Source organism: Centroberyx gerrardi, chromosome 13 (genome assembly GCF_048128805.1).
Source record: "Centroberyx gerrardi isolate f3 chromosome 13, fCenGer3.hap1.cur.20231027, whole genome shotgun sequence".
NCBI lineage: Eukaryota > Metazoa > Chordata > Actinopteri > Beryciformes > Berycidae > Centroberyx > Centroberyx gerrardi.
Window position 1 is genome coordinate 29,789,098 of NC_136009.1, and position 12,951 is coordinate 29,802,048.

General features: G+C 49.0%; 1 protein-coding gene across 1 annotated transcript in view; it reads right to left on the reverse strand.

Moving 5' to 3' along the window:
* The window catches only part of rasal2 (RAS protein activator like 2), a 100,150-nt gene continuing 87,199 nt past the window's right edge, over window positions 1–12,951 (reverse strand). The window contains exons 13-18 of the mRNA XM_071895985.2: window positions 9,150–9,349; window positions 6,035–7,028; window positions 5,389–5,526; window positions 4,801–5,003; window positions 3,658–3,745; window positions 1–689 (exon numbers count right to left, since the gene is read on the reverse strand). Of these exons, the coding sequence (XP_071752086.2) occupies window positions 522–689; window positions 3,658–3,745; window positions 4,801–5,003; window positions 5,389–5,526; window positions 6,035–7,028; window positions 9,150–9,349 (1,791 nt within the window). The 3' untranslated portion in view covers window positions 1–521. The remainder of the gene's footprint in view (window positions 690–3,657; window positions 3,746–4,800; window positions 5,004–5,388; window positions 5,527–6,034; window positions 7,029–9,149; window positions 9,350–12,951) is intronic.

Here is a 12,951-nt window from a genome sequence, read left to right on the forward strand (position 1 = left end):
AACAGGACTTCAGTACAAAACTGTCAGGGAGCGGAGGAATAAATTAAAGCATCCTGAACACAAACAGACGCTCCGCAAAAAAAAAAAACACAAAACAAAAAATACAACTTCAACCTCAACAGAAACCAGAAGTCTCAAATAAAAACAATAAAAAAGTCGGGTTAGAAAACGGAGTGCGTACATCTGTTTTTTTTTTTCTTTTTTCTTTTTTGGTTTGTCTCTTCCTGCAGCGTCTCGCCTCGTCTTCCTCACTGTGCTTCTTTGACTCCGCCCACACACACACACCTCTGCTTCTTTGACTCCGCCCACACACACACACACACACACACACACACACACACACCTGCTTTTTAAAACTCATCTCGTCTCTGTACAGCGATACAGACGCAGCGTATTTACAGACAGACTTATAGCTCTATGTTTCCAGACAGTCAGTGAAAGCGTCCGGTCCGCTCGGAGCACCAGGGGGCCGCCGCCGCCGCTCAGAGAGGTCAGGCCACGCCCCCCTCCTCGTCGGCCAATCAGCAGCTGCTGTTCTTGAACTCTCCGTTCTCAGTGATGGACAGCTTGGTGGGGTTGGTGGGCGACAGGCCGTTGCGGAGGTTGGGCAGACTGTAGCGCTCCTTCACCTGAGTCAGCGCCGCCATCAGCCGCGAGTTGGCCGCGTCCAGGGAGCCGATCCGCTTCTCCTGATTGGACAGAGACAGAAGGAGGCGGGGCAGGAAGTGAGACGGAGGAACCTTTCACTTTACAGAGTTACGGTGCGTTCATGTGCTATCGGATATATCGGAAAGACTAATTTCCTAGTTGGAGAAATCACGTGAACGTTCAAACTCGGACGATGAAGTCAGAAACTCAGAGAATTTTGCTGCCTGAGTTTCTGAGTTCTGACGCAGCGATGACCTTTAACCTTCTGAACAAGACGGAAGATAAAGAAAAACCTTAAAGAAAAGTTTCCAGACAAACCGAACATTTATTTAAACTAAGTTGGTCTAACCAGCTTGAGCTGCAGGACGTCTGTTTGTTTACAGTTTGTCTTCCGGGTTTGATTTTGACAGAATAGCACATGAAAGCAGCGCCGTCAGCACCTGAACGCAACATTAGGGTCAGATCTCACCGTCTGGTAAAAAAAACACCGAGCAGCAAAAAGTCTTCAGGCAAGAAGACGACTCGATTTCTCACTCGTGTCATTTTGAAACTCCAGTCTGGTTTTAAAAGATCCTGAAACTGTCAGCGACGTGGTTTTCACCTGCCGAGCCGAGCCGAGCCGAGCCGAGCCGAGCCGAGCCGAGCCGCTCCGCAGCAGAGAAAAGGATTTGAAAACGTGTTTCACACAAAGTTTTCTGGGCAGCAGCTGGAAACATAAAAGCAGCTCAACTGAAAGTGAGAAGGAAGCTCTGCTGCAGATCTGGAGACAGACAGAAGGAACCGTGCTGCTGTTCCTCAGACTTTCACCAGACTTTCTGAAACGCAGACCAGCATCAGAACCCGCAGAACCGCCTTAAAGGAACACTTGGCTGTTTGTGAACCTCGTCTCCGTGTGCTGGTCCTCACCGACATGCTGTGAGACGGCACCGTGTCTCCTCGCTGTCCCAGAGACGGACTGTGGGAAGTTTAAAGATGAGGTTAAAAAACGGTGAAGTGTTCCTTTAACTACAGGATTACATGTCGGGATTGATCTTGAAAGTGTCATTTTTCATTATAATCTAATATAAGAAGGAAGTGTAATAATCATATTGTCACTGTCATATTAATAACCTGCCGAGGCTTCAAATCACTTCAATCTTTATTTCTGGATTTATTTATTTTGTTGTGACATTTGACACTTTTCTTCTTTAGCCATGTTTTCAATCACTGTCTAGATTTTCTTTACATTTATCTTACTGGTTATTGTTTTATTGACGGTAAAACACTTTGAAACTGAAATGCACCGAGCACAGATTTTCAGTCCAACTAGAAGCTGAAAGCATGAACCTTCGTCCAAAAGCCTCAGTGAAGCCAGTCTGGTAACAGTGGGATGTTTGGACCGGGAGCCGCTCTCTGCTGGACTCAGTCTGGACTCAAAACCAGTTCCAGACCAGTTCAAACTCTCAGCCGCATGTCACGGTTATTATTAGAACCATCTGGAAGCCAACATCGCTCCAGACTCCAGTCAGGAGAGTGAACTGGAAGACTGGGAGGTTTAGTGGGAGGAAGGGTGTGTGTGTGTGTGTGTGTGGGGGGGGGGGGGGGGTGTTGGTGTTGGGAGACAAGTAAAATAAAATTAAGATAAAAAAGGGGGAGGGGGGGGGCAGCCAAACAGAAATATAACCAGCTGAGAGCGCAACACACAACAACACTCATTCCTGGTAAAACTTGAACATGAAGAAGTGACATAAAAATGTGTGAAGTTTTGAAGTTTAATAAAAAACTAAATGAGGAGCAGTTTGTGTCTCTGTAATTCACGTCAGGAGTCAAAATGTAAATGTGAAAAATTTGTTTCAGTAGTTTAATAATTATTAGTTATTAGTGTTATTTTGTTATTAGTTACAAGATATCTGCTGTTTCACAAAGACAAATTTCAGAGTTTTTAAGAGCTCATTAATTCTGCCTGGAGTTGAATTTCAGACTCATTTAAAAGCCAGAATGAAGAAGCCGAGCTGTCTGCAGCAGCCTGTTTCTGACTGAACAGCTGATGAAAGCTGTGAACTATAAACATGCAGAAGAAGAAAAAGGACAGCAGGACATTAACAGTTAAGAGACATGAAGTCCAGCTGAGTTCAGTACAGCAGACAGGATGCAGATTGTTCTCCTGACTCTGTTCTGGATCCATCTGACAAACCTGACATCACATGCTGAGAAATAAAACCTCTGATAACTGGATTTAACACTTTTTAATACTTTTAAAGCCTTAAATTCCTAAAACGTCTTCAGGACCTGTAGATTTCCTGTAACATCGATCTTTACAGTATTTACTGCTGAAAATATCTTTATTCTGCATCAAGCCTAGCTGAATTTTAAATAACTTCAGCCCATCCATCAGCTCTCCAGTCTGGCTGAATGGGTGTTCGGTGTGTTTGTGCTCGTGGTTCAAGGCCATTTTCCAAACCAGCGTGGTGGGAGTGGGGGTGGGGTGTGGGGGGGGCGGGATGAGGAGGGGGAGGGGCTACATTTACTTGCCTGATTGGTTTAGCTCACTTCCTTTATTGACCTGAAATTCAGTGACAGGCGGTAAGAACATCAACGCCGTCCAACCAAAACCATCAAACCTCCAGACAGTCACAAGCTGCTCCTTTCAACAGGAACTGAACCCAGAACCCAAATCTGAGTAGAGCCTGGCAGCTGGTGACATCATCACCTGGCACCAAACATCAGCCAATAGCAGATGGCCAGTTCAGCAGCATGCTGTTCACCTTCAGATGTCAGGCTTCACACAGTTTGGGTTTGGAGTTTAGTTTCTGTTCTTCATTCTTAAAGAGAAACTGGTTTTCTCTCTGGAGCTCGGCAACACGAGACGCTACAACAGCTGTTTAGAGGTCAGTTGTTGTTGTTGTTGTTGTTGTTGTGACAGCAGAGAGCAGCAGCCTGTCTGTCAGGCAGAGGGGAGCTGGGCTGTTAGCATTAGCATTAGCATTAGCATCAGCATCAGCCTGCTGATTGGCCGGTCAGTGTTTGTACCTGAGCATCGATGATCTTCTGCTTGGCGTCGATGACCGCCTGCATCTCCGCATGGTCCCGCTTCAGCTCCTCCTCCACCGCCATGAGCCTGCACACACACACACACACACACACACACACACACACACACACACACACACACACACACACACACACACACACACACACACACACACACACACACACACACAGAGGGTCATCTCCATGTCAAACAGGATAACTACAGTGCCAACATCTGAAGCCTAAACAAACTGAAATACTGCTGATAAATTATTATTGTTTCTGTTCATGTGTATTTATTGTTATAATATTACAGTTACACACATTAATGTTTCTGCTGCTGAGCGTCTTAATGCAGCAGGGACAGTCTTCACTTTATTACAGCTGACTGTTCTTCTCATTGTTTTCTTTCATTTTAATTTAAGTCAATACTACTTTCTTTGTATTTTCACTCTATGCTTTTATTTTGTGTTAAGCACTTTGTAACAATGTTTCAAAAGGTGTTAATATAATAAAGTTTATTATTATTTATTATTATTATAGTAATAGTAGTAACGGGAACAGTAGTAGTATTATTCCTATCTATTAGTGATGGGACATTATATTGAAATTCAATATATCACAATACAACAATGTGTCAGTCCGTCTGGTGTGTCAGGAACATGAATGGTGATATCAGCTCCATGTTATTCTGCTGTCAGGAACATGAATGGTGATATCAGCTCCATGTTATTCTGCTGTCAGGAACATGAATGGTGATATCAGCTCCATGTTATTCTGCTGTAGTAATCACTAATGAGACTCTTGACCATCACAGTTTCACAAGCTCTCCATCCACATTATATTATTGTCACTTTGTAATGACATTTTTAAATTGTTGTTTACATTCTAGCAGCCAATGGCATCGCTAGAAAGATTTGTGTCTCAGAAATAAGACTTGTTGTCATTTAACTTTTATTGATCACATGGTATCCTGGTTGTATTAAATCATGAACCCCAGATCGCGTATTGAATCGTATTGTGAGATATGAATATCGTCTCATCTCTTCTATCTATAACTTCAACCCAACGCTGTCTGCAGGTCAGCAGAGGTGCGTTGGGTTCCCCCCCCTGTGCGTCCCAGAGGGGCGGGGCGGAGCGTACCTGCAGATGATGCTCTTCATCTGGCTGTCCTTCTCCTCCTGCTGGCGGCGCAGTCGCTCCTCGCTGTCCTCCAGACGGCTTTTATACTCCAGCAGCAGCTTCTGCATCTGCTGCTCCTGAGCCAGCAGCCGCCGCTCGTACTCCTCCAGCCGCCGGCCCGACGCCCGCAGGCGCTCCTTCAGCCGCGAGATCTCCTGCTCGTACTGAGGGGGGGGGGGGGGGGGGGAGGGGGGGGGGGGGGGGGGAGGGGGGGGGGGGGAGGGGGGGGGGGGGAGGGTTAACATGACATACCTGTGACCAAAACAACTGGCTGCAGGTGAGATCGTGGACCAACATGGACGGTGCTTTACATTTTTTATTCTCAAATGTAAATTCTCTAATCCCAAACATCACTTCAACGCCCTTTAAGACCCTTTTAAAAACTAAACTATTATACCATTCATCCATATTCACTGGTTCAGTTGCGTTTCAAACAGCAACATTTCAAGCAACCCATAACTGATCAACCTTTAACTGCACAGCAACTAGTATCTGTATGACCCCACGCCTCCAGTCCCGTCCCGTCTCAGCCAGGTGAAGCGTCTTTACCTTCTCAGCGTTCCTGCCCTCCTCCCTGCTCCTCTCCCCTCCCTCCTCCTCCTCCTCTTCATACTGCCCGTTGTTCAGCACCCAGGCGGCGGTCCGCTCCACCGGAGACATGGCCACCGTCTCCACCGGAGACTGGACCTGAACACAGAGTCACAACCGGTGAGGAGCAAATCTATACTCTGAATACTGGAAAAATACACATGCTGGTGACTAAAGACTTCTTCTGTATGACCAAGTCTAGTTGGTCATGTGACAACGACCCACTGATATGATGTTATTGTATTTTGTATTTAATTAATCTACCTGAGGCACGCTGTGTGATATTGGGCTATAAATAAATAAAACTTGACTTGACTTACAGCAGCGTTCAACATTTTAAGGAACATGTTTGACATCACACACAACATTACCATTCAGTTCAATGGGATGAAAATTAATTTGATCTAACATGTGATTTTACATATGTGAGCCATATATTGATATATATCGATATTGAAAACAATCCTTAGGATTATTGTGATATTGATATTTTCAGCTGTATCTCCCAGTCCTACTGTATGTGCTAATGACCTTGTTTGTTTTTTTGATTAATGATAAAGACAGAGAAGGGATGTTGGGATGTTGGTGTGACCCTGAGCCTCAGTACCTGCTGCGGCGGCTTGGCGGCGCTCCTCAGCGCCGGGACCGGGCTCTCCATGGACTGCTGCCGTCCGGCGGCGAGGCCGGGCGCGGGCGCGGGCGCGGGCGGCGGCTCCGTGTTGGCGCTGCTGCTGCTGCGGAGCGAGGCGCTGTGGGGCAGCGAGCGCGGCGTCCTGGCCCCGCCCCCTCCCCGGCTCTGCTGCTCCACCCGGACGATGTGGGCGGTGCCGGCCACCGTGCTCTGCCGCGGGACGGCCACCGCCGTCGCCGCGCCGGGCGGGAGGTCGGGCGGCGCGTGGCGGCGCGGCGTGGAACACTCCTCGCTCTGCGCGCTCCGCCTGCCGCCGAACTCCTCCAGGCTGCCGTTGGACGGCACGCGACCTTTGACCCCCGCCTGGCTGCCGAACTCGTCGGAGTTGCTGTGGCTGTTGTGCGAGCTCTCGGTGCTCAGGTTCTCGGAGCTGGAGTCCTGCCGCAGCGAGTGGGCGGAGCGGGCGGAGTGCGTCAGGCTGTGGGCGGGGTTACTGAGGTGGTACACGGGGTTCTGGAAGGACAGCGGCTGCAGGCTGCGCTGCTGGCTGAGCGAGGGGTGCAGCGGCCGGCGGACCTGCGGCGCGCTCTGCGGCAGGCCGTCCCGGGGCGGGGCCTTGGCCTGGTGCGGCGCCGGCTGGGGGGTGAGGGGGTTGGAGCGGGCGTAGCCCGGCCGGACCTGGTGGCTCTGGGGCTGCGGGTGTCCCACGGACGCCTGGGAGCCCGCCCTGCTGAGGCGGGGCGGGGCCTCGTGGTGCGCCGGCGGCCCCGGGGCGGCGTGGAGGCCGTGGGCGTCCTGCAGGTCCACCAGGGAGATGCTGCGCCCGTTGGGCAGCGGGTCGTCGCGCTCCTCCTGGTCGGAGAAGCTGGCGCTGTGGGCGGAGGCGTGCTGCTGGCCCAGCAGGGGGCGCTGGCCCCTCAGGTAGCCCTCCATCGCCTCGCCCACCGGAGACTGGAGGCTCCGCACCTCGCTGCGACCAGAGCAACACAAACACTCAGAACACTTTGACCTGAAGCATCTTAAAGGAAGGTTCAGTGATTTTACAATCCTTCCTGTTAATCACTAGTCAGCTCCGTCTCAGAATGAGCCAAAAGTTTTACATTAGAGTTTGTGTTTCTGTGAAATCAGCAGCCGACTCCTGTTAGCATTTGTTAGCAATGCTAGAACAAGTCAATGCAGCATGCCATTCCACATACAGTACTTCCACAGCTGTAGTCATAGTAATAATACGTAATTGAACTTGCTCAACGCACTTGAATGGGATTTTGTTTCATAGTTTCATACCCCATTGACTTGCACTAGCATTGCTAACAAATGCTAACAGGAGGCTGGTGCTGATTTCTCAGAGATGTAAAAATGTTTAAATGTTATAACAGTGGACATGCTGAGTGATGAACAGGACAGGCCTCTAACATCACTGAACCTTTAAAGCACATGAGGCTCATGCTGTCAGTGTGGGCCGTCCCAGTGGGAATTGAACCCTCAACCCCGGCAGTGTTGGTGCCTTGCTACAGAAGCAGATCCACCTTCATCACTAAATGAGCTTTAAAACACTGCGTTGTTGTTTCTAAGTTTAGACTCGCAGCAGAGCGAATGTTTCCTCTGATCTCACTGAGCTGGAGATCCATTTTCTTCTCCTCATTATCTCTGCTGCTAAGAATAGGAAGTCTTCACTCAGTCTGCCTGCTGCTTTATTTAGAAACTACTGACTCACTGCAAGATGTAACGCACCGTGAAACTATTCAGTCGTTCTAACGCACGAGGCTTCGCACCAGACGCACGAAACCTCAAGCTGCTTGAAACCACCTAAAATTTTAAAAAGGCAGAAAGTAATTGCTGATTGAAACTACATCTAAAACACTGAAGACAGGCTGTAGAGGCGCGGCTCCATCAGCTGCATCTGCATGTACAGATTGCACTTTGTAGGAATATTCCCCCGACTGGACGAGAAGCTCGATGACGCACCGACCATGAAATGAAAACAGAATTACACAGGTTTGGTCGTCGCATGTTTTCTGCTCCGTCACTAAACTCTGGATCCGGTCTGAAAGCTTCACAGGAGGCTGGCTGCTTCAGGACATCATGGCTGCTAAACCTTAAAGCTGCACTGGGACCCTTCGCACGTTGGCGGCCTCAAGTGGCGGCGGGAGGCAACTATTCGAATTTCTGACAGTTTGAAGGACTTCATTACCCAGTAAACTGCACACTGCTGGGTCCTACATGTATTCTTCTTAGTGTCTGGTGGGGTGGAGGTGGGGAAATAAACTCTTTTTGCATCGTTGGTGAGTCCAGCTTTCTCTGCTGCTGTTTAGGAGACACTTTGGGTTTTCACTCTTCATTTTGGATTCGTCTCTCCCTGTGTGAGAAGATTTCCCACCAGAGAGCAAACTGACAGCAGAGTTTCATTTGGACGAACATGGAGGATCTCCTCGGATCAGTCGGTGGGACGAGCCGCTCCGCTGCAGCACAAATGATTCAGGCTGAGAGGACGGCTGCAGCTTCACATTCAAATCTGCACCGATTTATCTAAGTGTCATGACATTTAAGTGCCGAGCCCACATGAGACACTACAGGACGTCGCATACATAAGTCCAACATGGCGACTCGTACAACCAACAAACCGAGCTCTGTATCTATGTGACTGCAGTAGTTACACATAATTAAGGGGACAAAATACACTCTCTCTAGAAATCTGGCCAGAATAAAGACTTTTTAACAAATTACCTTCACAAGACCAGAATAAATCTGAATTTTTCTCTTGCATTTTTTCAAACAAAGAATTCCTCAGGTCACTATGCTTTACACAAACGTGCAAATGACTAGTGCAGCTTTAAAATCCACCAGACACTCTCGCTATTTTCCCAGCTAACTAGTTGCTTAGAATAAGACTCTACATGATGATTGGTTACCTGTAAAGTAGATTATTAAGATTATTAAGTTATCAGCCTCAGCCAAAGATTACTAGTATTTGGCTGTTGGTGAGTGATTTCCTGACACCTTTTTTTAATTTTCAGCTTCTAGACCATTAACAGCTTCAACGAGGCACCGACTGACTGTCTGTGGCTCTGGGCGTGTCAGTTGATCCGTCTACCTGTCGGCAGGATCCTCGAAGATGCGGTGCAGGCCGGAGGAGAGGCTGCCGCTGATGTTGTGGGAGGAGTTATGGTCCTGGAAGCGGCGCAGCTGCTGCTGGACGGGCGTGGGACTGGCCAGCGAGCGCGAGATGTCGCCCAGGATCCGCGGCAGGGGGCCCAGCTTCGCTACGGTGGCCTGCAGGAAGGAATTTTCACCCTGGGTTGCCGCGTGTGTGTGTGTGTGTGTGTGTGTGTGTGTGTGCGTGTGTGTGTTGTGAAGGTGGAGGGCAGGCGGACAGTTGGTTGGTTTGAATGGAGAAGCACCAGGATGCAGTGGTGGCGGGCAGCGAACCGACAGAGTGGAAACATAATGTGGCGGCCAGGGAGGAGGGGGGGTGGAGAGGAGGATGAGGAGGAGGAAGGAGAGAGAGGGGGGGGGAGGAAGGAGAGAGAGGAGAGGGGGGGTTGGGGGGGGGGAGGCAGAAGAAGGAGAAAACACAAGGGAAACTTAATGGAAACAAAATAAAATAAAACTAGACATGCTTCTACCAGAACAGAGCCGTTCCACAATCAAACACAGCAGAGCCATGCAGCAACAGACCGGGGGGGGGGGGGGGGGGGGGGGGGGGGGGGGCATGCTCTGACAGACAGCCGCAGCATCACATGGTTAAAGGGTTAAAATGTTCGGGCTGGAGCGGTGGGAGGAGCTGGACTGGACCGAGTCTGTTTTGATGTCATGATGTTTTCTTTTGTGTTTAAAATGCTTATTAACTTAATAACTGTTAACTGAGCTCTGTTCACTCTGTAATAAACACCCAGACGCTCATCATCACTTATTAATACTTCATTATTTAAGTGTTTAACCTGGACAATCACAAATTACTAACCAACTGTTAACTGACCATAAAAAAGTCTTTGATTTGAGCATGACACATCATATAAATGATTGATTCATCAACATTAATGACAAAAATATTGTACACTATATCGTATTATACTATATAAAAAATTAAGTAATTATCAGGTAGTTGTGACTTCACCATTAAATAATGATTAACAAATATTAAATAATGATTACTTAACCATTTATTAATGATGATTAAGGATAAAATGATTATTGTAGTGTTAGCAGTCTTTTGCTTTCTGCCAGGCTGCTATTGTTCTTAACTGACCTGACTGTAATAAAACAAATCAAACATCACACTGTCATACTGAACTGGTACACACTGATCACCTGACTGATCACCTGACTGATCACCTGACTGATCACCTGACTGATCACCTGACTGTATCCACACAGCCTCTGCAGCAGACTGCTCATCATGTTGAGTGAAGTGATGAAGAGCAGGAAACAGATTCTGCTCCAGACTGATGTTCTGTTGTTAATGTGGAGTTAATGAGTGTGTGAGCTGCTCAGTGCCTTTAATTCACACACACACACACACACACACACACACACAGTCAGACCATACAGACCAAACACCAACACTAAAAGGCCTCCAGTGGTTCAGTCCACCAGTCCCAGTCAAAGTCCCAGTCCCTATACCAGTCCGAGTCCCTATCCCAGCCCGGGTCCCAGTCCAAGTCCCAGTCCGAGTCCCTATCCCAGTCAGAGTCCCTATCCCAGCCCGGGTCCCAGTCCAAGTCCCAGTCCGAGTCCCTATCCCAACCCGAGTCCGGGTCCCAGTCCCTATCCCAGTCCGAGTCCCAGTCCCTATCCCAGTCCAAGTCCCAGTCCCTATCCCAGTCCCTGTCCCAGTCCGAGTCCCAGTCCCCATCCCAGTCCCAATCCCTGTCCCACTACCTATCCCAGTCCGAGTCCCAGTCCCTATCCCAGTCCGAGTCCCAAAACCTATCCCAATCCTAGTCCCAGTGTTTACTGTTTTCTGTGCACATTAGCAGATGCATCACTGCACACACACACACACCCCCACACACCCCCACACACACACACCCCCCCCCACACACCCCCCCAGGTGAGCAGTACCTTGTCCAGCTGGGACACCACCTCCCACAGCAGGGCGTGCAGGACGGACAGCTCGCGGCCGAGGTCGATGTATCCCTCGAAGCCCGGCGTGTTGGACAGCGTCTCCGGGTTGGAGATCTCCGACAGGAAACGCATCATCCCCGCCCACTCGTGCTCCAGGAAGTCGTTCATGAAGGCCATGTACTCCTCCTTGTTGCCGAACCTGCGGAGGGGAAACCACATCGACTCGGTTCACACCGCGGCTCCGAGAGTCCCGGTTCTGACTCCTTCCTCCCACGTGACTCGGATCTGACGCTTCCAGCAGAAAACTGCATGGAGTCAGTTTTCAATTCCTAAAATGTCCTACTGCAGTTGCTGATAGTTTACTGAAGTAGAAGTAAAAGTACTGGTGTGAAAATAGAGTAAAAGTAAAAAGTGTCTGATTTAAAATGTCCTCAGAGTAAAAGTTCCTGAGTTCCTTTTTAGAAAAGAGAAAGTTGTTGGAAAAATCTCATCACTTTCAATCTAAGTCATTTACACAAACACAAGATCTCAAGTCAAGACTTTAGAAACCTTTTCAAGTCATCAGAGTACAAGTCAGAGTCAAGTCCCAAGTCACCAGAACCCAAGTCAAGTCAAGTCTCAAGTCTTCTCTTCATGCATCAAGTCAAGTCTCAAGCTATTCAAACTGTGACTCGAGTCCAAGTCATGTGACTCGAGTCCCACCTCTGTTTCTACATTATAGAGATCTAATGTCCTTCTGTGGGGGAAACGACAGAAAACAGCAGCATGTTCACCCTGACACCATCCCAGCATCTGTTCATCCATACCAGGTGGTATTAGAAACATGGGATGCCAGATTTTCTTTCCCTTAATCTGTAAATCCATCATCACTATAATCTAAAATGTAATCACCAAGCAACCAAAAGTAAGAGCGACCAGACAGAGCGAGCATGAGGAGGGAACAGAAAGAGAGAGCGACAGAAGCTGAAGACGGACACACAGAGAAGGTTTTTCGGTTTACGTACTTGGCGAAGTTGGCGAGGTTCTGGATCACCTTGGCGATGAGCGTGAGCGTGCGGGAGGTGCGGTCGTCCGGATACTCCTGCATCAGGCTGAAGAGCGACGGCGACATGATGGCGGGACAGAGGAAGCGCAGGAAGAGCGAGGCGCTGATCAGACGCTTGCTGATGTCCTGCTGGTGTCCGCGGGACACGCACTGCTGCTTCCAGGACGCAAACACCTCCTTCAGCTCCCGGGGAAACACACTGAGGGGGGGGGAGGAGGAGGAGGAGGAGGAGGAGGAGGACGGAGGAGGAGGAGGAGGAGGAGGTAAGGAAAATAGGGGAGGCAGAGGAAGCACATGAAGAAAGGGAATGAGAAAGAAAGGAAAGAAGGAGAGGAAAAGAAGAGGAAAGGAGGGGAGAGAAGAAAAGGTGGGTCACAGATGAGGAAAGATGGAGAGGAGGAAGGGATAGGGAGGAGGAAACAGATGAGGGAAGGAAGTGAGGAGGAGGAGGAGAGGAGGTGAGGAGAGGAAAGAGAAAGAGATTTGGGAGGAAGAGAGGAAAGGAGTAAGAAGGAGAGGAAAGGAGGAGAGAGGAGAGGAGAGGAGGAAAGAAAATTAGGAGAGGAGAGGAGAGGAGGTGAGAAAAGGAGGAAAGGAAGTGAGGAAAAGAGGAGAGGGAGAAAGTAGGAGAGGAGGAGAAAAGGTTTTTCCAGTCTTTGGTAAAGGAGTGGAAATCTGAGAGAGAGAGAGAGAGAGAGAGAGAGATGAAAGAGAGAGGGGAGGGCAGGCAGAGAAAAGCATGAGGAACACACACACACAGTAGGTGAGAGATAATAACAGTGTG